This window comes from Lissotriton helveticus, chromosome 10 (assembly GCF_964261635.1).
Source record: "Lissotriton helveticus chromosome 10, aLisHel1.1, whole genome shotgun sequence".
Taxonomy (NCBI): Eukaryota; Metazoa; Chordata; class Amphibia; order Caudata; family Salamandridae; genus Lissotriton; species Lissotriton helveticus.
The window spans coordinates 1,189,886,523-1,189,912,751 of NC_136071.1; the positions used below are offsets into that span (position 1 = coordinate 1,189,886,523).

The 26,229-nt window shown below is 45.5% G+C and overlaps 1 protein-coding gene across 2 annotated transcripts in view; it reads right to left on the reverse strand.

Moving 5' to 3' along the window:
* The window catches only part of WIPF3 (WAS/WASL interacting protein family member 3), a 197,940-nt gene that overhangs the window by 40,401 nt on the left and 131,310 nt on the right, over nt 1–26,229 (reverse strand). For both annotated transcript variants that reach the window (XM_078664039.1, XM_078664040.1), the window contains exon 3: nt 4,818–4,950. In XM_078664039.1, the coding sequence (XP_078520165.1) occupies nt 4,818–4,950 (133 nt within the window). The remainder of the gene's footprint in view (nt 1–4,817; nt 4,951–26,229) is intronic.

A 26,229-nucleotide genomic window follows, 5' to 3' on the forward strand; every position in this document is an offset into this window, starting at 1 on the left:
GTCAGAAAAACAAAAACAAAATGATACATCTGGCTTACTGAGGGGTTGGTGTCGCGCCAGCTTGAAAACAACCCTTTCTAGGTGCCCCTTGAATGTGATTCCATCATGTGAGAGAGCTTGTTACAGTATATAGTTACCTCGAGTGTGTTCAATCTCAAATACATTGTGAAAAGCCTTCTGGATCTCCAGGTGTTCTGGCACGGTCTTAGGGCCCAAATCACAGAACTAACGTAAGACAAAATCCTAAACTTACTACCATTTTGGTATTCACAGAAGGCACTTACTCATTTTAGTATTCACAGAAGGCACTTACTCATTTCGGTATTCACAGAAGGCACTTACTCATTTCGGTATTCACAGAAGTTAGGAGTCCTAACTTTAAGACTCCTAAATGCCCTCTGTGAATACCGAAAGTCTTAAAGTGAGGATTTTTCTCAGTTTAGGACTGTTAAAGTTAGGACTACTAACTTTAGGACTCCTAAATGCCTTCTGTGAATACCGAAAGTCTTAAAGTTAGGAGTTTTCTCAGTTTAGGAGTAGTAACGTTAGGACTCCTAACATTACTACTCCTAAACTGAGAAAAATCCTAACTTTAAGACTTTCAGTATTCACAGAAGGCATTTAGGACTGCTCACTTTAGGACTCCTAAATGCCTTCCGTGAATACCGAAAGTCTTAAAGTGAGGAGTTTTCTCAGTTTAGGAGTAGTAAAGTTAGGACTCCTAACTGGACTCCTAACTTCTGTGAATACCGAAATGAGTAAGTGCCTTCTGTGAATACCAAAATGAGTAAGTGCCTTCTGTGAATACCAAAATGAGTAAGTGCCTTCTGTGAATACCAAAATGGTAGTAAGTTTAGGATTATATCTTAATTTAGTTCTGTGAATCGGGCCCTTAGTTTGGAAAGGGGGGGGGGGGGGAGTTCTAGATGCTGGGGTTAACTGCTGAACCCAGAGCTCTCTTCTGGAAAGAGCTATTCTTCTTCTGAATATGGGATCTCATGAGAACGGCCATCTTGAATTTGACTGATGTTCTGCCCTAGTGCGGGTTACACTCCCTTGTGACTACAGCTCTAGAAATGTTCCGTTCACTCCAGGAGCCTGGCTTCCCTTTTTTCAGTCTTTGAAATGGGGTTGTGACTTTCTGGGGTACAGCGTGAGGGAGGGAGCGACAAGTTATAAGTAAGGCAGATCTGCTGTTACTTATAGAACCAAAAACCATCGTTTTGTTTTGTTGAAAACTCAGGCCATTCTTAGTTAGTAGACTGTGCTTGCTGGGTTTGGACTACTTTCTGCATGTTTGTGACAGCCCTCCTGAGTTTCACATGTGCCTGGAAGTCACTAGTAGGAAACCTACATTACCAGATACTGAAGTTACACCACGGTGCTCACGCACATACCTACCAGAAGAAAATGAGCTGGTTCTCTGGAGAAGTAGTGGTGAGGGAGAAGAAAGGCTCAACAACTACACGAGTGACTTAAGAGATGTGTGTGAGGTGACTCGATGAAAGTGTGCGACAGGCGTGAAGTTACGAACCAGAGCCAGCCGGTGTACTATCGATAGACCCACCCCATCTGTCTTTACACCCCCCGCGTTTCCACGCATGCGCATAATTATGCGCATGCGTGGAAACCCCATGTCTTGGCTGCCTGTATTTTGAAGCGCCCCACTCTACTGGCCGTTTAATGCGCTTGCGTGTGATTGCACGCATGCGCTTTCAAGATCCAGCGGCGAACACTACTCCTGCTTGAGCAGCGTTAACCCCATAGCTGCCAGCCAAGGCATGCAACTGAAAACAGAGCAGAAGGGAGCCAGGCAGCGGCTGCACAGTTCAGCGACACAGTAAACTAAAGGCAGAGGGCACTGGCAGCTCAGAACGATGAAGCATCAATTGTATTTATTAATAGCAGCCACAGCAAGTCAGCTGCACTACTGTATACAGGTGCCGCGGGTTCAGGGAGGTACACTGGCAGGGAAAGCTCTGTAAATATATTACTATACTCAGGATGGTTTGCAGTGAGTGCTAAGAGTCAGTGAGCTTACAGAGAGCTTTTGCATGCTCTGCCATCCTGGCTTCCAAGTGCCCTGTGGGAGTAGTGGGCATGTTCACGCATGCGCAAGGAGAGGGTACACAACCAGATAGGGGAGCGCGAATATACAGGCAGAACCTGCATGTATCCGCACCCCTCTGACGTAGGGGGTGTACAAAACGACGGGGGTGTAAATTTAGTTAGAACACCGGAACCCAACACAGTCTAATGGTATATAGAGAATGGAATTCTTAAAAGAAACACAATGCACTGCCAGCTGCCTGAGCTCTGTTCACTTGTGTGTTTTCAGATCTTGTGGTGATGCAGGAAATTCTGCAAAATTCAGTCATTTCAATCAGAATCTGTGATATGTGGCAGACAACTATTAGGCACTATATTCAGCCGGATCCCAGATCTGGTCGTTATTACTGAGCCAGATCAGGGATCCCCGAAAGACCCAGTGAAATATGCTGAATTTGTCCTGGTAGTTTGCTGCTAATGAGACACATTCAGCAGCGCCCGCACATTGTCTGCTTTTCATTCTGAGCAGCAACCTGCAGGAGGAGAGGGGGCTTTCTGATTTACACTCCCAGCTGGGCCTCAAACAAACAAAGGCCTGTTTTAAAGGGCCATCAGACCTTCGTTATTTCAGATAGCAGCCAAACTAGGACCTATCAGTAACCTGACACCTAGATGCCAAAGCAATGGAGGAAAACAAAGGCACACAGCTTGTTATCACTTCACAAGTACTTAAGAAAAACTCTGATTTGGAAGGTTTTTGACTTTGTTCAACCACGAATGCAAGAGATGTGCATGCACATACATAACATGGCCTCTCCTCCCTGACCCAAAAGGGGAAACAAGAAATTACCTGCCATCTTTTACCAAACCTCACTACGTTCCCTGCCTTTCTTTCCCCTCCTCCAGCCGTGCTTTCTGTTTTCAGTCAAAGCAGACAAGCAGTGCAGCTCTAACAGGCTGTCAGAGAGCCCAGTCGGTGTGGCCTGGAAGGCATTTATGATGTAGCAACAGTGTGAAATAAGTTTTGTTATCAACTGCTGCCACATGATAGCAGTGGTGTGAACGACAAAGGCTTCCTTCGAAGCCATGCATAACAGGGTTCGAAAACAAGCCTTGCAGTTCTCATGCAGCTCTTTGATACCAGTTCATGGCTCACAGTTCTATATTCGAAGGATTGCAACTTAGAAACTGCGAGTAACAAAAGAATGTGTGTCAGAAGTTGTACTCCACGTACCTATCTACATGAAATATACATCTGTGATGTGCATATCGCAGTATATGCTTTGCAGCAGCAGGCACATTAACCCACTATGCTACTTTATGATTATGAGTCAAAACTGTGCCTAGACAATAATCCAGACCTCTAAAGCAAGTGCATCAACCACCAAAGTTATCTCATCATTATTATTTCCTGAAATGTGTTAGACACGCAAAGATCTGGGCAGCAGGTGCCTTGACTGTTATACAGTTCCTAAGACTTTCGGAGGACTGTGTATTAGGTCAACAAAACTTCACAATACAGAGACTGAGTCTACTCATGTCATTAGTAACTGTCGGTTTTGGCTAGCTCACAGTACCACACCTAAACCCCTAACCTTTCAGCATTATAGATGTCACTAGTAACTTTGAACATGACCACTCCGATTCCCAAGTATTTAGTGGAAACTGATTTAACTCCTTAGTTTGTCACCTTTGCAGGCCCGAAGTGTTACAAAGAAAAGACACGATATTGCATTTTCAAATATTTATTGAAAAACTCTAATCCTTTTAAATAAAACATGAGTTGTGATTATTAGACAGATGAGACACATCATTGCTGTGAGCATTATTAGGATGGTGAAAAACACAAACAATTCAACCATGTTATTTGTTCCTAATGTTACTCCTATCTGTCACTAGTACTTCTATACTGTCATGAGCATAGCGTGAGTACCATTCTGCCAGAAAGGTTGGAAAGATCTAACACTGTACCTTGGTATTATGTATTAGGACACTGGCCTCAGCGCATTAACGAATGCACCCGTCTACGAGAGGAGTCCTGCACACATCTCTTGCATGACTATCTTCCCTCTCGGGCTGCATCATTCACAACTCACAGCGGTGTTCCATGATAACTACGGTGTGAAGTGCCTCTCACTGAATTCAGCAGGGCAATGTTTAAATAATAAAACCATCCCTATCTTACTGTGCCAGAGGTGCAGAAAAGTGTTTTTAGTTAGTCTGGGGAGAAAGAGTCATCTCCTACGAGCACAAAATCATAAAAAGGGCATCGCATTTTAACTGTATGAACTTGGAACTAATTGTGCAGACTACAGAGCGACAATGCCTAACAGGAATAAATGCGTGTGTGGCACATTCTCGTATAAGGGCGAAATGAAAAATGTGCAAATTGCCATTAGAAAAAGATATGAAGGTAAAACGAAAATCTAAAATGGAGGCTAATTTTAAGCCGTACAACATGACCTCATGAGATATTTTAGAATGCAGCCTCTTTGTGTCCAACAAAGTAATCCAGAACAGATTTACTGCCAATTTCTTTTTTGGCAGAGTTAAAAAAAGAAAAATACATAAGTTGGCCGTCCGGCTCCAAATTCCATGACTCTGTCCCTTTTGTCTCCACCCTCTTTGCAGCCCTGCATTGACCCCACAATTATGAGTGTCAGAGTGGGGGTTTTCCAGTTGCAGCACTGCCTGCATTACCCGCTTGATATTTGCACCCGCGTGCAGTCAGGTGTCACAGCCGCGTGCACAGAGTTGTGTATACTCACTGTCCACTTGTGGGGCGCTGCGGTCATTGACTTGGGTCACCTTCTTCAAGCGCGCCCCCTTGTGGATGTCCGCCAGCAGAGCTCCGCGGCCCTTGGACTCATCGGCTCTCAGCTTCGGCGGCTGCGCACCCCCCTGCAGAGGATGGACACAGGAGAAATGCACGTCAGAGAGGCACAACACACTTCACAAGCACTTATTGTCACTCATACCTGCCTCTACTCACATACAGCACTTAACTCACGCTTACAAGTATTCACCTTCTAACTCATTAATTACCATCTCCTGGGCTTTAAGTGGGCCGGGTCTAGCCGGTGCTCAGCACTGTCTATTCTAAAAAGCAGGTGCTGATATGGGTCCTTATTGGGCTCTCCATTTCTGCCCTCAACCTCGTGTTTCTTAACCCCTCCCGTGCTCATGACGAGCTCAGTCCGTCATGAGTCACGGTGCCGCAGTGCTCATGACGAGCTGAGCTCGTCATGACACGCGCGGCGCTCACATGCGGGGCTAATTCCCCTGCTGTGCTGAGCATTCTATAGAAATGGGCGTGGTCATGACGAGCTCAGCTCATCATGAGCACAGCGCCACCATGCTGCGTGACGAGCTCAGCTTGTCACGAGCACTGCTGCAGGGGCGGCTCTAGGCTCATGGCGGCCCTGGGCAGGGAGCGTAGGTAGGGGGCCCCGGAAGTGGGGGTCGGGGCGGAGCGTGGAGGCCAGTGAAGAGGGGGGGTCAGGGTGTTTGGAAGTGGAACAGAGCCGGAGGCCGCCAAATCCCTGCCAGGGGCCGCCACGCAAATATGTCTCCCTCCTCAGAGGATTATTATATTAAGGATATATATTGGCGTGGCGGCCCCTGGGGTTTGGTGGCCCTGTGCAGGTGCACGGCTTGCACATGCCTAAGGCCGCCCCTGACTGCGGCGCTGCGTGCGCCCCCCCCCCCCTCCCTCCAGCACAGCGGGGGAATTACCCCGTAGGGAAGGGGTTAATATAAAAAGGTGACCGTGCCCGTCTAAAAGTCTGCTCACTATCTCTGGGTATCAACAAGAAAACATAGAACAGGCAGCGCTCCAAAATAAGTGTTGATATAGTGACGAGAGGTTTATTTCAGTTGCAGCAACCGGGAACTAATTTGTGTAAATCGTGAAATAACTGGGGAATAAATATAAATGCAGAACATGTTTGCATAAATATACTCATTTAAGTGACAAAAAAATAAAGTTTTAACAAAGACTCAACATAGTTACTTCAACTAGAAAGAAATTGCCCTATAAAATCGGTTTTTCTCATTGAAATACTGAAACTAACATAGAAGTGTTTAGAGAAGGGAAGGGGGCACGCTCCGCATGGGCATTTGCGGTACATTTAAAAAAAATAATGACTAACAACAGTCTGAGAAATAAATGTGAATATATGTGACCGTCAATACGGAAGAATAGAATTGAGACAAAAGAAAATGCATGAAAATGAATTGACACTTTGGAGAGTGAGCATTTCAGTGTTACTTGTTGAATTACATACCTAAGTGCAATGAGAGAAGCTGCAAAATACCAGTTGGGCGGCACACTAAGCCAAGCCATACCTGCTAACTCACACGGTGCCACCGTGTGACACATGATATTGGCTTCCATCACACAGGCCTCCTGGTGGGGAACCGGTATCACACGGCGGTAGCATTGCTGTCTTAACGCATGGGCATCCTTGGGAGTAGCCGGGGATGCCACAAGCATAGGGGCCCCATGCAGACTAGAATTTAACACTCATTTTCTGTTAAACATTTTTATTCCTGGAGTGGTGCTTTCTAATGCTGCCCAGAGCTAACGTCCCACCTCCAGCCCCCCACTTCTCCAATTCTGGTGCTTGTATTCCGTTCTCAACCGCGCATGCGCGCGAGGTACCTCGTGAGGTTAATGCTCCTGCTGCAGGCCCAATGCGAGCCACCTATTGGCCCTTGGAGTCAGCGGGGGCCATCTCAAATACTTCACAATTTGATCTGGTTTTTGGTGGTGAAAAAACCCTTAAGATCTCAGAGGCTCTTTAATGAGGAACTTATAAAATGTGAAGGCTGTAAAGAGAGTGATGTTTCACTTCTTAAAATACTGCCCGTGGCGGAGTATGACGCACAGAGCGGATGGATGTATATGTTTATGTTGTACTTCGATAGGTCAATGCACATTGCATGCAGCTTTAGCACATTTTCTGGTTTGTACCACGAGATGGCGCTGTCCCCACATACTGTGAATTACCAATACGGGATGGAAAGGGAATTATATATATATATATATATATCAAGCTCAGCCTCAAAAGTAATCCAACTCCAAAGAACTGCACTCGTGGAACCAAACAGCTTAGCAGTGCTCACGCCAAATTTTAATCACAGATTGTTGTTAACAGACGCGTTTCAGCTTACGCCTTCCTCAGTGTCAACTACTCATTGAGGACGCGCCATGGATATAGCAAACATTAACATAGAAGATGGACTCACTCAAGGTAACGGGCGCGCCATCTTGGAACATGTTAGATACAGTTCAACATAAGGTGCTGTTTGCCCTTTCGTGGAAACAACTTTTATCTCGCCGTGGATCGGCGTGGTCCCCCGTCTATACACATCCGGGGTGGGTGTTTGGTGCTCAAAATAAGTCCCAAAATAAAGTTTCCAGAGTCCATCCTACCATGTATTGGTAAATCTCATGTTCAATTAAATCTCCGGTGCCCAATATGTACAGTGTCCCCAACAGATTGCCAAACCCAAACCCCAGAACCCACGCTGCTGCGTATACAAAGTTTCCAGAATGTCTATATGTTACATTTTATTTACTTTCCCAAATGAACCGCCAGTTCTTCCCCATGGTTCAATCCCTTGGGGGCCTTTGTCATAAGGTCAATTATGTACCTTGACTCCAACCGTCTCAGTGTCCTTAATCTGTCCCCTCCTCTTGGGTTCTCAGGTACCGAGTCCAGGCCAAAGTATTGTAGTTTGGTCCTGTCCCTTTGGTGAACCTGGTCAAAATGTCTCGCCACCGGATACGTGGGATCCACTTTCTCTATGGCCCTTTGGTGCTCAAGGATCCTGATCTTAAGTGGGTGAATCGTGCTCCCAATATATTTTAGTCCACAAGGGCAAATTAGGCAATACACTGCATAGTTGGTACTGCAGGTTAGAAATCTTTTGATGGGCTTGGTGATGTCTGCTCCTGGGATCTCGTATGTACGTACTCTCTTGCATCCCACGCAGGCCTTGCATTTGCCGCAAGGAAAAAACCCCCCCATCTCTGCAATTTTGCCTGTTCTCGGTGTCACACTTTTATGATGGCTTCTCACCAATGAATCTCGCAGTGATCTTGCTTTCCGGTACGTGATCAGGGGTTTTGTTGGAATATCATCTTTAAGTATTGGATCTGTCCCCAGAATATGCCAGTTCTTTTGCATGATTTTCCTCAGTTCCATGGAGTCACTGGTGTATGGAGTGATTAGGCGGAATTTGCCCTCATTTTTGGTTTGGTCATTTCGTGCTTTCGTTTTCAAGAGATCTTCCCTTTTCATTTTCCTAACTCTTTTCAGAGTTTTCTCCAGAGTCGCTGGATCGTATCCTCTCCTGGTGAACCTTTCTACGCAGCCTGCTGCTGCTGTCTCAAAGTCGATTTCTCTGCTGCTGTTTCTCTTCATCCTAAGCAGTTCCCCGTACGGGATACTCTGTATTAGCCTCTTTGGATGATTGCTGTCGGCTCGCAGGATAGAGTTGCCTGCTGTTGCTTTGCGGTGCAATGACGTGTGCAACTCGTTGTTAATTACTTCCACCCTCAGGTCCAGATACTCAGCTGCAGTCGTGCTTATGGTGCCTGAGAGGTGTAGGTTGCAATTATTGTCGTTCAGGGTTGTTATATATTGTTGTGCCCCCTCCATCGTCCCTTGCCACACGATGAAGAGGTCATCGATGTACCTGAACCACCGTATTACTCTCTCCTTTTCTTGCCCCTCAATCTGAAGGACCCTGGGCACCTGCTCCTCCCACGAACAAGTTCGCGTAGCTGGGAGCAAAGCAGGTGCCCATCGCGGTCCCCGAGACTTGGGTATACAGCTGATCTTTAAACAGAAAATTGTTGCTCGTTAAGCACAGTTCTATAAATTCCAGCAGCATGCGATTGTGCAGAGCAAATCTAGCCGGTCTCTTATTCAGAAAATGTTCCATTGCCACCAACCCTAGATCGTGCTTGATGTTAGTATATAAACTAGTTATGTCTAACACAATCATTAGGTATGTTGGATCCCATGATACTTCAGTTATTTTCGTTAGAAAGTCTTTGGTATCCTTCACATAGGATTTGAGCTGTATTACCAGGGGGAATAAGTAGCTGTCTATAAACTTGGACATGTTCTCCGTTAGTCCGTTTATTGATGACACTATAGGTCTTCCTGGGGGCTCCCTCGCGTTTTTATGTAGCTTGGGTAGGTGATAGAAGGTTGGGATCATAGGATGGTCACTCCTCAGGTACATGTTCTCTTCACTTCCCAACATGGATTTTCTGTACCACTTGTTCACTAGATCGTCATACCTCCTTATGCCCTCCTTGTATGTTTTGTCATCGGTCTTTTGATAATACTGTGTGTCTGATAGTTGCCTCAGTGCCTCTCTTTCATAGTATTCACGTGACAGAAGCACAACGTTCCCACCCTTGTCTGAGGGTTTGATGATTGTATTTTCATCCTTTTCCAACTTACGTAGAGCCTCCCTTTCCTGTGGAGTGATGTTATCTCTTCTGTTGGACGTCTCTCGTTTGCCCCTTAGAGACACCAGATCTTTGAGAACAGTTTCAGAGAATGCATCTATCGCATCCCACGGCATCATCGGACAGAATGTAGACTTTGGCTTAAAGTTACTTTCCTCTCTTTCTTGTTCGATTGCATATTCCTGGGCTCTATTGATCATGGTATCTGCTTGTGTGATCTGCGACTCTCTGTCCAGTCTTAAGTTCTCCAAAGTCTCTATCCCTCTTAGATCATCACAGGATAGAATATCGGTAGCAGTTAGTCTCTTCTGAGCTAGTCTTGGTCCTTTAGTATTTGCTCTGATTTGATGGTACTTATGTAGCTTCAGTTTCCTCACGAATGCGTGTAGATCGATCCTCATCTGTGTATATTCACTTTTATTGTTAGGGCAGAAACTCAGTCCTCGACTTAAAAGGTTCCGTTCTGCATCCGTTAACTTTCTGTCTGATAAGTTAACTACAGTGAGGTCGTCCACAGTGGTTTTATTCATTTTTTGCTGGGTTTCCTTCTGTTTTTCCAGCAAAAAATGAATAAAACCACTGTGGACGACCTCACTGTAGTTAACTTATCAGACAGAAAGTTAACGGATGCAGAACGGAACCTTTTAAGTCGAGGACTGAGTTTCTGCCCTAACAATAAAAGTGAATATACACAGATGAGGATCGATCTACACGCATTCGTGAGGAAACTGAAGCTACATAAGTACCATCAAATCAGAGCAAATACTAAAGGACCAAGACTAGCTCAGAAGAGACTAACTGCTACCGATATTCTATCCTGTGATGATCTAAGAGGGATAGAGACTTTGGAGAACTTAAGACTGGACAGAGAGTCGCAGATCACACAAGCAGATACCATGATCAATAGAGCCCAGGAATATGCAATCGAACAAGAAAGAGAGGAAAGTAACTTTAAGCCAAAGTCTACATTCTGTCCGATGATGCCGTGGGATGCGATAGATGCATTCTCTGAAACTGTTCTCAAAGATCTGGTGTCTCTAAGGGGCAAACGAGAGACGTCCAACAGAAGAGATAACATCACTCCACAGGAAAGGGAGGCTCTACGTAAGTTGGAAAAGGATGAAAATACAATCATCAAACCCTCAGACAAGGGTGGGAACGTTGTGCTTCTGTCACGTGAATACTATGAAAGAGAGGCACTGAGGCAACTATCAGACACACAGTATTATCAAAAGACCGATGACAAAACATACAAGGAGGGCATAAGGAGGTATGACGATCTAGTGAACAAGTGGTACAGAAAATCCATGTTGGGAAGTGAAGAGAACATGTACCTGAGGAGTGGCCATCCTATGATCCCAACCTTCTATCACCTACCCAAGCTACATAAAAACGCGAGGGAGCCCCCAGGAAGACCTATAGTGTCATCAATAAACGGACTAACGGAGAACATGTCCAAGTTTATAGACAGCTACTTATTCCCCCTGGTAATACAGCTCAAATCCTATGTGAAGGATACCAAAGACTTTCTAACGAAAATAACTGAAGTATCATGGGATCCAACATACCTAATGATTGTGTTAGACATAACTAGTTTATATACTAACATCAAGCACGATCTAGGGTTGGTGGCAATGGAACATTTTCTGAATAAGAGACCGGCTAGATTTGCTCTGCACAATCGCATGCTGCTGGAATTTATAGAACTGTGCTTAACGAGCAACAATTTTCTGTTTAAAGATCAGCTGTATACCCAAGTCTCGGGGACCGCGATGGGCACCTGCTTTGCTCCCAGCTACGCGAACTTGTTCGTGGGCTGGTGGGAGGAGCAGGTGCCCAGGGTCCTTCAGATTGAGGGGCAAGAAAAGGAGAGAGTAATACGGTGGTTCAGGTACATCGATGACCTCTTCATCGTGTGGCAAGGGACGATGGAGGGGGCACAACAATATATAACAACCCTGAACGACAATAATTGCAACCTACACCTCTCAGGCACCATAAGCACGACTGCAGCTGAGTATCTGGACCTGAGGGTGGAAGTAATTAACAACGAGTTGCACACGTCATTGCACCGCAAAGCAACAGCAGGCAACTCTATCCTGCGAGCCGACAGCAATCATCCAAAGAGGCTAATACAGAGTATCCCGTACGGGGAACTGCTTAGGATGAAGAGAAACAGCAGCAGAGAAATCGACTTTGAGACAGCAGCAGCAGGCTGCGTAGAAAGGTTCACCAGGAGAGGATACGATCCAGCGACTCTGGAGAAAACTCTGAAAAGAGTTAGGAAAATGAAAAGGGAAGATCTCTTGAAAACGAAAGCACCAAATGACCAAACCAAAAATGAGGGCAAATTCCGCCTAATCACTCCATACACCAGTGACTCCATGGAACTGAGGAAAATCATGCAAAAGAACTGGCATATTCTGGGGACAGATCCAATACTTAAAGATGATATTCCAACAAAACCCCTGATCACGTACCGGAAAGCAAGATCACTGCGAGATTCATTGGTGAGAAGCCATCATAAAAGTGTGACACCGAGAACAGGCAAAATTGCAGAGATGGGGGTTTTTTTTCCTTGCGGCAAATGCAAGGCCTGCGTGGGATGCAAGAGAGTACGTACATACGAGATCCCAGGAGCAGACATCACCAAGCCCATCAAAAGATTTCTAACCTGCAGTACCAACTATGCAGTGTATTGCCTAATTTGCCCTTGTGGACTAAAATATATTGGGAGCACGATTCACCCACTTAAGATCAGGATCCTTGAGCACCAAAGGGCCATAGAGAAAGTGGATCCCACGTATCCGGTGGCGAGACATTTTGACCAGGTTCACCAAAGGGACAGGACCAAACTACAATACTTTGGCCTGGACTCGGTACCTGAGAACCCAAGAGGAGGGGACAGATTAAGGACACTGAGACGGTTGGAGTCAAGGTACATAATTGACCTTATGACAAAGGCCCCCAAGGGATTGAACCATGGGGAAGAACTGGCGGTTCATTTGGGAAAGTAAATAAAATGTAACATATAGACATTCTGGAAACTTTGTATACGCAGCAGCGTGGGTTCTGGGGTTTGGGTTTGGCAATCTGTTGGGGACACTGTACATATTGGGCACCGGAGATTTAATTGAACATGAGATTTACCAATACATGGTAGGATGGACTCTGGAAACTTTATTTTGGGACTTATTTTGAGCACCAAACACCCACCCCGGATGTGTATAGACGGGGGACCACGCCGATCCACGGCGAGATAAAAGTTGTTTCCACGAAAGGGCAAACAGCACCTTATGTTGAACTGTATCTAACATGTTCCAAGATGGCGCGCCCGTTACCTTGAGTGAGTCCATCTTCTATGTTAATGTTTGCTATATCCATGGCGCGTCCTCAATGAGTAGTTGACACTGAGGAAGGCGTAAGCTGAAACGCGTCTGTTAACAACAATCTGTGATTAAAATTTGGCGTGAGCACTGCTAAGCTGTTTGGTTCCACGAGTGCAGTTCTTTGGAGTTGGATTACTTTTGAGGCTGAGCTTGATGTGAATGCGGGTACCCATTACCGCATACTGCACCCGCCCGCGAGTGCCCCGACTCTTCTAGTGGGACAGGGAGCGCCATATATATATATATATATGAATAAGAGATGGTCAGGGATTTCGTGGGATGAAAAAAATGGGGTTTTTCTCAAAGGGGCGTGGCCGATGTAAGTAAGGGTGTGGCTTATAAGCATGTAAGCTAAAAATCTGTGCTTAGCCATACTTGCCAACTTGAAGAACCAACAATCTTGTGTGAGGTGGGAGCGGGGCCATGAAGGGAGTCGGGCCTCGTGCCGAGAAGTACCTGCAACCCCGCCCCCCAAGCCCCCTCCTCTCCCAAAAATAGCTTACTGAGACTGGTGACGTGATAATTATTAATAATAGATATATTTGTAAAGTAAAAACATTTAATAAGGTTTTAAGGCGCTGAGGGTGTTGGGGAGCTTAAGTGAGCTATTGCCCAGAGTCACATGATGCTGAGTTGCGACTGGCCCTGGGGATCGAACCGTGGTCCTCGCGCTCCGGAGTCAGCCGCTCTGGCCACTGCGCCACACCTCTTCCCAGGTGCCGATGTCATAGGCTGTTTTCATACCCTTTAATGGACGTTGGCCCCAGTCCTGCTGACGTTCAACATTTACTCCCAGACATAATGAGAATTCAGACTGATAAGAAATGTTACAATCAAACGACAGTCATCAAACCTAACAATATATCGTGTTTTCTTGTTTCCGTACTGGACAATTGCAGCATTATTAAGAATTCACTTGAAAATTATCATTTTACATAATTATTCTAAAAATGTTTGCATGTATATTTGTAAAACACAAACCTACTCAAAAGGAAGCCGAGCGCTGTTCAGGGTGAAAGGCAAGCGTAAGGTCAACGAGTGAACGGAGGGGTAGCTGGGATCTTGGAGCAGAAGTGAATGGCTAATGCCTTTTGATGCAGTGCTCTTTAAAGCGGTGAGTTTTTAACTCTTTCCTAAACAGGTGCAGCATTGGGCCGTCCTGATGGATACGGGGGTGTTGAGTCAGACCCTGCGTGCGGAAGGTAAAGGCCTGTTCTCTTGTTTTTCCTTTCTATACTTCCTAGTCTGCGGTCTGATGGTGTCCTGGCTGTGCGTGTCCCGAAGTGGTGCGCTTGTCTGCAGGGTATGCGCGTGCGCTGGTCGTGGTGGCTTTGTAAATGATGCCGCTGGTTTTGAAGATGGTGCGGGCCGTCTAGGGCAGCCAGCGGAGCTCCACAGGATGTATGTGACACGATCATATTTGCTTGCTGCGGCTGGACTAGTTTGCTGTGTCTAACCAGTGCTGCCTTCATGACCCCTGACATTAAAAGTAGCCTATGGTCAGAACAATGGTGGCAAAGGGCAAGCCAGGCATGTCCTTCTCCAATATATCTTCCCAGCAGATCACTGCAGAACAGAACTATGTCAAGGGACAGGGTAGTCAGAGTGAAAAAATAAATGCAGAAATCTATATGGCTGCGTTAACCCTTCCAGGGCTATCACGGCATCATGAAAAAGCAAATCCAACAGTTCAGGCTGAGCGCAGCATCGCGGGCCAGCTACGGTGTCGGGAAGACCCGCAAACATAAGGGATGACTTACATGTAAGAAAAGAGAAGGTTAGGGCATGGCAAGTGGGCGCACTTGATGGGTCACCATGACAGTCAGATCCTCACACAGACACTGCAGTGGAAAGTATGAGATACCTTTGAAAGGCTATTTGTGTGGGTGGCACAACCAGTGCTGCAAGCCCACTACCAGATTTGATTTACAGGTCCTGGGCACACACAGTAAATCAAATATACCAATCATGGAAAACCAATCATACCACAATTACAGTAGGAGCACTTGCACTTTAGCACTGAATAGCAGTGAAAAACTGCATAGAGACACTAAACCTGCAAAAACAAAGTCCAGCATGCCATCTAAAACAGGAGGTCAGAGGGCATAAAGACAAGGCAAACACACAAAAAGATGCCAGATCGAATAATAATGAATTAATAAAGAACTGTTGTGCTCATCTCTAACTAAAAACAAACAGTGCCACCATGTGGCAGACTGTCATAAGTGCTGATGTTGGCAATTAAGTGTCGGCGCCCAGCACCGGAAACCACCGGCTGAAATTAAGTACTGAACTTGCCAGCCGTCTGATGGCTGCCCTAGCCAGGGGTGTATGGGATGTAGTTACACATGGCAGCAAGTGCAAGAGAGACCTTTTCACCGGAATATAACCTCGAATCCGAGATGAGCCTGGCGCAGAGGGTCAGGAATGCCAGGTGATAACATTCAATGCTGTGATCAGTTATCAGAAGTGACAGCAGCTAATATTTTCATAGAAAGAATAGTAAATACACAGAAAACCTCCCTTCCGGTTAACTACATTTCAAAGTATGTCAAGCCGATGACTCCAGGTTTTTTATTATAAAAGAAGGCATTACATAGTAGCTCTTCACAAACAATATGATGGTACGGTACCCTGCCACACAGTTGAACATCTGTGCCATGGAGTCTCTGAAAAGGTTTTTCTCCTCTTAAATTGTCCGGTAGTTCATTTCCTTTAGAGAATAGTTTTAACAATTGCTCCACAATGTTTTACTTAATATCATCCCATAAAAAGATACCTGTTAGAGCTCTAATAGTAGGTAAATCCTTAATGCTTAGAATTTGGAAGTCTTCCCTGACAATTCTTTCTGAAATTTGGTTGGTGGCTTCTTATTTTTTTTAGGGGGTTGAGAATATGTTTGTTAGTGGCTTTGTGTGTCATTGGTGAAATTGTGTGTGGGTTTTAGACTGAGTTTCACACCATCAACCCCAAATAGACACAGAAAGAGAGAAAAAGTATAATTGTTCTCTTATTTATGGTCAGAAAATGTTAATGAAATGTTAAATATTTAACAGCAACACAAACAGAAATTAGTACCGAATAGTGGTAAAAAGGTTGTTATCGAACATTACCTCCTCATCTGTCTTCCTGTCTCATTCCTTAACAAAGAGCAGCTTGTCTGTTTTACAGAAACCTATTACCTAGCACCGGCATGCATAAAGGGGAAAGTGAGTCATCCACACATCCTGTTCTTTTTTTCTGCTTGCTGCAGACCGATTGCCTAGCTGAGTTTGGTAACTTTTTTTCTTTTTCTTGGGGACCGATGAGTGCGAATATAGCATGTTACATCGAGTTCCTTTACAACGTAGTCGTTACAACGACCGCATTGTTAGAAGGCTATACCTTTACAAAGCAATTCATTAGATCGACGCAGTAGGGGGCGCACTGGACCTAGGAATAGTATCATTTACTATTCCAACTCTAGCCTGCCCAACAGTAGGGAAGGTATTGGAATAGCAAATTATACTATTCCTCAGGTTAGAGCTCCCCCTACAGCAAGTCAATCTAATGACTTGCGTTGTAAATCATCGGGTACTAACAACACGATCGCTGGAACAGGCACTGTCTCCGTTTCGCTCCTCTCCTTCGGACCCATGCTTTCTGTGTTCGGCCATCCATCCTGGTTGTTAATGCCTCAGCCGACCGCCGGGGGGAGTTGTGCCGGTCTCTGTTTTCTGCTTTCTCCTGTGGTTGGGCCGGTTTGTGAGCCTTGGGGAGTTGGCAGTCTCTCTCCTGATGGTGGTAATGGGCCTTTTGGTTTCTTTTGGCCCTTGGGTATGCCCCTTCTCTTTCGGGCATTGTATTCCTGGTTTGGCCTTCCCTTGCTGGGTCTCTTTGCCATGGTTGTGTTGGCCCTTCTCCCTCTGTTTGAGGATTGATTTCCTCATGGCTCAGCCTGGGCGTTTGCAGCTTCTTTCCTTCCATGGTCCTTGTTCTCTGGTTCCTCATGGGCCTTTCAGCCCGTCCTCTCTCCTGCGTTTCAGGGTGGCAGTTTGTCGCTGGGATGGTTGTCCCTGTTGGCTCAGGGCTGTTCGCTTGCGGTGCCTCACTCCTGGTTCTCTGGCGGTCCTTCAAACTCTGGCATCTTGCAGTCGTCATTGGGGGTGCTTTGACTCTTGGTGTGGGGCTCCCTTTTTGCGGGGTCTTTTTGCTTCTGGACCCTGTCCCTTGCTCAACGGTTCCCGCCCGGTGTCTTCCATTGGTGCTTTGGGCATTGCCTGGTCCGACTTTGTGCCTCTGTTTCCAGTTCCTTCTGGTGTTTCTCCTGCATCATCTTCTATGGAGATGGGGTTCTCCGTTCTATGGCTGTGTTGTGAGCTTTTTGCTTCTGCCTGTTTCTTTGGTGCTCGTGTTTTATCTGATGTACTTGTTTTGTGCTTTGTACTATTTTCTTTTGCCATTACACTGATCTGTTAGTTTGGCTACCTCCTTTTGGTCATTGTGTTTCAATCACCATCCACTTGGGTATGGGCTCATTGTTAAGGAATGGGACGGGAAGACGGACGAGGAGGTAATGCCCGGTTACTCACCGATAATCTTCAGTATTCCGAGTCCTGGTTTTCCCGTTCTATTCCTGATCTCGTCCCTCCCTCCCTCTTTCTGTTTATGGTGATTGGTTTGTGTTTTTTCTTCTTCTTGAGTTTCTTTGGTATTATCAGGATTTGTGGATGATTCACTTCACCCTTTATTCCTGCCGGGCCAGGTAGCAGTGTCATATTTGGGGAAGTATTCGACTTTGCTAGGTAATAGGTTTCTGCAGAGCAGACAAGCTGGTCATTGTTAAGGAATGAAACAGGAATACCAGGAATCAGGGTAATGAAGATTACCGGTGAGTAACTGGGCATTACCTTTGAAGAAGAAAACAATATTAAAGTATTAAGTATTAGCTGGTAAAAGACATGAACGTAAACTAGATTCCAGAATACCTGATGAGCAGAAGTTGGGCTGTGAAGTTTACTTATTCAATGGTTGTCACCTTCTCTATTAAAAGTGACTCAAACCAACCAGGTGTGGAAAGAAAAGAGTTTGCATCTTTCCACTTAGAGCTATTGACGTAACTGAAGATGACTTAACAACTAGAGAGGCAGGGAGACGGGAACGCTCCTATTCCCCTCGATTCAGGATAATTAACAACAATAAAGGAGCGTCATATAAAAAGGAATGACTACAGATTGAAGCAACAAAATTTGTCTTGACATTTTATTATTTTGTTGTTTGAAGGAACCCTTGTAGGTTTTTTAAGAAGGCCCTCATTCACCGACCTAGTCGGTGACATGCTTCATCATTGGGCCCCACCAGGAGTGGCCGAATGAAACGCGGGGTCCGGTTGACGAGGGCATTTCTAGGTACCGAGAGGGTGCCTAGCTTCCAGGGCGGTGTGCCTATTAGCTATCACCCCCCTCCCGAGACCCATGATGTGCTGTAATTGAGCACCTTCAATAAACTCGGTTCCACTCCAATCTTTTAGGAATTTGATGTATATATTTTTAACATAACTGACCTCTGGTAGGGTGGGCCTTAGCGCGCCCAATGCGTCCGAGGCCGCAACACACAGCACTGTAAATACTTTCACACACTCGTCCTGATGAATGCCTGATAGAACACTTCACATAGGCTGAAACATGTTGACCGTTTTCACATTAGGATAAAAGTGGACCTTTAATTTGTGTCCGTTATCCTTAAGATTTTTTATCCTGACCATATTGGCGAAACTAATAAAACTATTTTTTGACTCAATTGGTCATTTTATTGATCACCTCACAATCACAATACCAGCTGCGCAGTAATCCTGGCATTGAAGCACACCTGGGTGGCATTCGGCCACTCCTGGTGGGGCCCAATGATGAAGCATGTCACCGACTAGGTCGGTGAGTGAGGGCCTTCTTAAAAAACCTACTAGGGTTTTCTTCAAACAACAAAATAATAACGTGTCAAGACAAATGTTGTTGCTTCAATCTGTAGTCATTCCTTTTTAATGACGCTCCTTTGTTGTTGTTAAGTAACTGAAGATGATACAAGAAAGTCAAATAATTTTGAATGAGCCACAGGAAGTAAATATAATAGATCAAATTATTTACTAATAATACGTTTATATGAAAGGCTATCTGAGATAGCGAGTATTTTATACATCAGACGAAAGGGTAAAAATAGCTGTGCAATCAAATAATTTATATTTTAGGGAACTGCTTGAATTTGTTTCCATTTTTATATAAGTAAAAGTATTTAGAGTTCAGTATTCCATTTTTTTTTAGATATTTTATATAAGATGCAATCGTACAGGACAGTTTGTTGTGAGCCTTAGTACCAATATGATAAGACAAATTATAAATATTCAAAGACAATTCCACTTCTGAGGATTTGGCGAGAGATTTGGAGGAGGAGTCGGAGCAGAGGGGGGAAGGGGAGGAAAACCTGGGCAAAGGCGAGAACAGACATGAGAGAGGATTTGAGTTTTGATTGTCTCAAAAGTAGGTAAAGGGTGGACCTTTTGGAAGGCGGATACCTGGCCGGGGAAGGGACAGTAGAGGGTGGGACAGAGGCCTTGTGCGGCAACTCTTCAGTTTTTGAAAGGAGTCTACCTCTTCAACAGCAAAAACTGTTCCTATTTCATATTTTCTCAAATTCTTCTTGGAGTATCCCTCAACTCCAGTATGTTCTCTGTCAGCCTGGCTCTCGCTTCCATTCCATCCTATAGGTCTTATGAGGAGCCTAAGGAAAATATTCAAATGGCTACCTCTGTTCTACCGTAAACCATTGATTCAAGGCTTAATTACTAGCCGCCTCGATTATGGCAAAGCACTCCTTGCTGATGCAAATGAAGGCACACTAACTAAATTACAGACACTCCAAAATACAGCAGCCAGACTGACTCTTGACTTACCCCCATGCACTCCCTCTGCCCCTTGCCTGAAAAAACTGCACTGGCTCCCAGTCAGAAAGCGCATAAGGTTCAAGATCTGTTGCCTAGTGCACAAATCATTAAATGGACAAGGCCCGAAATATTTGAAAAGCAAACTTCAAGAATATTGCCCGGAAAGAACATTACGCTCTTCAAACAAAAATCTCCTAAAAATACGAAGAGTCCGTACGGTCAGAAATGGAGATAGGAGTTTCTCGAAGGTAGGCCCTATGGCATGGAACTCTCTGCCTACGGCTTTAAGAGCAAATCACAATCATAAAACCTTCCGGAGAGAACTCAAAACTTTACTATTCAAGGCAACGGTATAACATCTCCTCTCTCTCGCTTTTTCCATACCCTCTGCCAGCGCTGTGAGACCTAATGGTGAAATGTGCGCTTTACAAAAATAAATACATACATACATACATCCTTGCTTAGGTCATATTCTTGGACAAAACTAGACTTATCTGAAGCTCTCTAAAAAACATGAAATGTGTCGCGGATGGGCTGTAAGAACTGAAAATGATAGCACCTAGAATCACAAACAGCTTTGGTCATTGTTACAATGGGCAGGGATAACATTCCAGCAAATCCCATTATTAAAAAATGTGTTGATTGCTTGGAAAATGGCAAAAGGCTTTTCTAGTTTGGAAATCTGATTTCAGATCACATCTAAAGCGTAAAATGACTTCTTGAAATACTAATGAGGTAGACAGATTTGGAATGGCGACGTACTTCTGGGTGAAGAATCTGGACTTTTTGGGGGGACTATTCCAAAATATCTAACCGGGTTAATATAACTTATGTGGCAATCTAGGTTTTGGGAACATGCGCTTATGGGATGACTCGCTGAAAGTTCGAGAAAAAGAAGTGATACAAGCGGGGGAGTGAGAAGCCTTACAGAGCAGATAAAGAGAGAGGAAACAAAACTTAAGAACAGGTTGGAAGAGGAAGAAAAACCAATTAGAATAGATTGGAGGAGGAAGCAAAACTGTTAAGAATAGGTTGGAGAAGGTTAAGAAACAGAAAAAGAGGTTTCGTTTTAATCTATTTGGGATGGAATGAGTGGGAAGATATTTAAATTTAAACAGCTTTTGACAAGAAAGAATGTTGCGCACATAAAATAAGAAATACAATTTACAGGATTATCATCACAGGGTTTAAATAGATAATCTGGAAAATGACAAGAAGTAAGCAGATGGTGTAGCACAACAGATCCAGAAAGGAACAGAGCGCTGGTGTACCACAGATCCAGAAAGGAACAGAGCGCTGGTGTACCCTAGATCCAGAAAGGAACAGAGCGCTGGTGTACCTCAGATCCAGAAAGGAACAGAGCGCTGGTGTACCCTAGATCCAGAAAGGAACAGAGTGCTAGTGTACCACAGATCCAGAAAGAAACAGAACGCTGGTGTACCACAGATCCAGAAAGGAACAGAGCGCTAGTGTACCACAGATCCAGAAAGGAACAGAGCGCTGGTGTACAACAGATCCAGAAAGGAACAGAGCGCTGGTGTACCTCAGATCCAGAAAGGAACAGAGCGCTGGTGTACCTCAGATCCAGAAAGGAACAGAGGTCTGGTGTACCACAGATCCAGAAAGGAACAGAGCGCTGGTGTACCACAGATCCAGAAAGGAACAGAGCGCTGGTATACCACAGATCCAGAAAGAAACAGAACGCTGGTGTACCTCAGATCCAGAAAGGAACAGAGCGCTGGTGTACCACAGATCCAGAAAGGAACAGAGCGCTGGTGTACAACAGATCCAGAAAGGAACAGAGCGCTGGTGTACCTCAGATCCAGAAAGGAACAGAGCGCTGGTGTACCTCAGATCCAGAAAGGAACAGAGGTCTGGTGTACCACAGATCCAGAAAGGAACAGAGCGCTGGTGTACCACAGATCCAGAAAGGAACAGAGCGCTGGTGTACCACAGATCCAGAAAGGAACAGAGCGCTGGTGTACCTCAGATCCAGAAAGGAACAGAGCGCTGGTGTACCTCAGATCCAGAAAGGAACAGAGCGCTGGTGTATCTCAGATCCAGAAAGGACCAGAGCGCTGGTGTACCACAGATCCAGAAAGGAACAGAGCGCTGGTGTACCTCAGATCCAGAAAGGAACAGAGCGCTGGTGTACCTCAGATCCAGAAAGGAACAGAGCGATGGTGTACCTCAGATCCAGAAAGGAACAGAGCGCTGGTGTATCTCAGATCCAGAAAGGAACAGAGCGCTGGTGTACCACAGATCCAGAGAGTAACAGAGCGCTGGTGTACCCTAGATCCAGAAAGGAACAGAGCGCTGGTGTACCTCAGATCCAAAAAGGAACAGAGCGCTGGTGTATTTCAGATCCAGAAAGGAACAGAGCGCTGGTGTATTTCAGATCCAGAAAGGAACAGAGCGCTGGTGTACCACAGATCCAGAGAGTAACAGAGCGCTGGTGTACCCTAGATCCAGAAAGGAACAGAGCGCTGGTGTACCTCAGATCCAAAAAGGAACAGAGCGCTGGTGTATTTCAGATCCAGAAAGGAACAGAGCGCTGGTGTACCTCGATCCAAAAAGGAACAGAGCGCTGGTGTACCCTAGATCCAGAAAGGAACAGAGTGCTAGTGTACCACAGATCCAGAAAGGAACAGAGCGCTGGTGTACCACAGATCCAGAAAGGAACAGAGCGCTGGTGTACCACAGATCCAGAAAGGAACAGAGCGCTGGTGTACCTCAGATCCAGAAAGGAACAGAGCGCTGGTGTACCTCAGATCCAGAAAGGAACAGAGCGCTGGTGTATCTCAGATCCAGAAAGGACCAGAGCGCTGGTGTACCACAGATCCAGAAAGGAACAGAGCGCTGGTGTACCTCAGATCCAGAAAGGAACAGAGCGCTGGTGTACCTCAGATCCAGAAAGGAACAGAGCGATGGTGTACCTCAGATCCAGAAAGGAACAGAGCGCTGGTGTATCTCAGATCCAGAAAGGAACAGAGCGCTGGTGTACCACAGATCCAGAGAGTAACAGAGCGCTGGTGTACCCTAGATCCAGAAAGGAACAGAGCGCTGGTGTACCTCAGATCCAAAAAGGAACAGAGCGCTGGTGTATTTCAGATCCAGAAAGGAACAGAGCGCTGGTGTATTTCAGATCCAGAAAGGAACAGAGCGCTGGTGTACCACAGATCCAGAGAGTAACAGAGCGCTGGTGTACCCTAGATCCAGAAAGGAACAGAGCGCTGGTGTACCTCAGATCCAAAAAGGAACAGAGCGCTGGTGTATTTCAGATCCAGAAAGGAACAGAGCGCTGGTGTACCTCAGATCCAAAAAGGAACAGAGCGCTGGTGTATTTCAGATCCAGAAAGGAACAGCACTCTGGTGTACCTCAGATCCAGAAAAGAACAGAGCGCTGGTGTACCCTAGATCCAGAAAGGAACAGAGTGCTAGTGTACCACAGATCCAGAAAGAAACAGAACGCTGGTGTACCTCAGATCCAGAAAGGAACAGAGCGCTGGTGTACCACAGATCCAGAAAGGAACAGAGGTCTGGTGTACCTCCGATCCAGAAGGAACAGAGCGCTGGTGTACCACAGATCCAGAAAAGAACAGAGGTCTGGTGTACCACAGATCCAGAAAGGAACAGAGCGGTGGTGTACCCTAGATCCAGAAAGGAACAGAGGTCTGGTGTACCACAGATCCAGAAAGGAACAGAGCGCTGGTGTACCTCAGATCCAGGAAGGAACAGAGGTCTAGTGTACCACAGATCCAGAAAGGAACAGAGCGCTGGTGTACCCTAGATCCAGAAAGGAACAGAGTGCTAGTGTACCACAGATCCAGAAAGGAACAGAGCGCTGGTGTATCTCAGATCCAGAAAAGAACAGAGCGCTGGTGTACCCTAGATCCAGACAGGAACAGAGTGCTGGTGTACCACAGATCCAGAAAGGAACAGAACGCTGGCTTACCTCAGATCCAGAAAGGAACAGAGCGCTGGCTTACCTCAGATCCAGAAAGGAACAGAGCGCTGGTGTACCACAGATCCAGAAAGGAACAGAGCGCTAGTGTACCTCAGATCCAAAAAGGAACCGAGCGCTGGTGTACAACAGATCCAGAAAGGAACAGAGCGCTGGTGTACCTCAGATCCAGAAAGGAACAGAGCGCTGGTGTACCTCAGATCCAGAAAGGAACAGAGCGCTGGTGTACCTCAGATCCAGAAAGGAACAGGGCGCTGGTGTGCCTCAGATCCAGAAAGGAACAGAGCGCTGGTGTACTACAGATCCAGAAAGGAACAGAGGTCTGGTGTACCACAGATCCAGAAAGGAACAGAGCGCTGGTGTAACACAGATCCAGAAAGGAACAGAGCACTGGGAGATTCCATAGAGAAGGGGAGATGAAGGAAAGCAGATGTAGCCAGAGTGGTCGCCCTCGAAGCCGGGGAACCGGGTCGAGTATCGGCAAAGATGCTCAACATCCTGTGATTCTGGGCAAATCACTTAACCTCCCCATTCCTAACAAAAATGAATGTGTCCATCTGCAACGAAACTGGTGCTCATGTAAAGCGCTCTGATACCCGATGTCTCGGGTCTAGTTTGCGCTATATAAAACTCAAAGAAAAAAAAACGGAGGACTGGAAATTTTGCATTGGACATGGGGTAGCATGACTCCACCACAAACAGAAACACCTATAAGTTGAAGAGGACTATGGATCATGTGAGAACTGTGAGAAGAAAATTCTATCTAAGATAAGGTTAGGATGACCAGTCATCCTGGATTTGTGGTGTCAGTCCAGATTTTTTATCATTTGTCCCTACAGATTTCAATGAATCCAGCTCGTCTCCGTTTTTAGAGTGGGTCGACTCGACCCCAAGGCAGGGTAAGCTCATTTTTGGTCCAATGAAAGATTAGCTGTCAGCCTTTTCAGAAATCAATTCATTTACCACAGATGATACTCTTAATAAAAATTAATGTGTTCCCTTTGATGCCCCATTGTCTGTGTTTTCTAGAATGGTGTGTCCTGTTTCTGTGCTTTTGGGTCAAGTGAACATTTTGTCCTACTTTTATGTTTGTTAAATGCCCCACTTTTTGTTTTTCAAACTCTGGTCACTCTAGGTAAAATGAGGGAGATCATGACCTTGGAGATGCACACTTGGAGCCTGTCCTACTCTGCTGCCCTTCAAGTCGATTCGCACTATATAAATGCTGAGAGAGAATGCCCACTTTTGTGTGGTCACCCTTTTTTGCTCAATGTTATTCTTAGTGTTTAGGCTCTACACACTGGGAAGCTGCTTCCCATGCCTTGTGTATGTGCTGTGATCTGTAAAACATGTAGAAATGGCTAATCCCTGATTGGCATAATTAACTCTCCTATATATCCATAGTATACGATGTTGAAAATCTACCCATGGATTGGAAAGTTAAATGCCACCTGGTACTACAGCACTTATTGTGCCATCCACTAATGGGACAAAGAAAACATGGCTTCAGGCTGAGCAAGGTAGTCTGACTGCTGCAATTTAAACCTGCAAGCTGACCTTTCTATAAAAAAAAAAACCTTTGACACGGAAAACGCTCCCTTTTAAATATTAATAAGCCACCAAGACATAGACCTTGTAGCCCAAAGGGAAGGGAGCATGGTACTTAAAAGTGGGACATGTAGAAATGTAATGTGACCATATCACTGAATTGACATGTTCCCAAATGTTACTTCCACTATGAATGATCTGGCTGTTGTAGGAGGAAAACCAGAGTGCAGATTCAAATATTATTTTGAAATCTTGGGTTTGGGACACGCTAGGAAAATAGTCCAACCACTATTTTTATATTTATTAAAAAGTCAATTCAGTGGTGGAGTTTGATTTATAATAATTATTTAGGAGAAGTAACTTTTAGTGAGTTACCTTGGCCCTACTTGGAGCTCCGGGATGCTAATATGCATTAGCCTGCCAGAAGTTGCCCTGCCAGTGCTTGACCTTATAGATGTGAGAAAACTGCTCCCAGAGCAGAGAGAATGACTTAGGCCTGTTATCCGGATGGGTTGATGTCAGCTCAGAAGGGCAGCTGGGATGGTTATACAGACCCTCCAGGATATCGCGATTTCGCGATTTGCCGCGAAATCGGCACTTGTGTAAAAATGTCGCGATTTTTGCAAAAGTGCCCGCGAAATCGGCACTTTTGTAGAAATCGCGGCATTTTGACAAAAGCCGCTATATCCTGGGGGGTCTGGGGCCACTTACGTTGTTTATTGGGGCGGGCGGGAAGGACACAGAAGCACTAAAGAATCACTTTCCGGGCTTAATGGGGCATTAGCAGCTCACTGTGACGGGCTTTGAAGTGCCCCTCCCGCCTCTGGCTCCCCGCTGAAGGCCCTCCCGGTGACTGGGGCGAGGCGCCGACCTC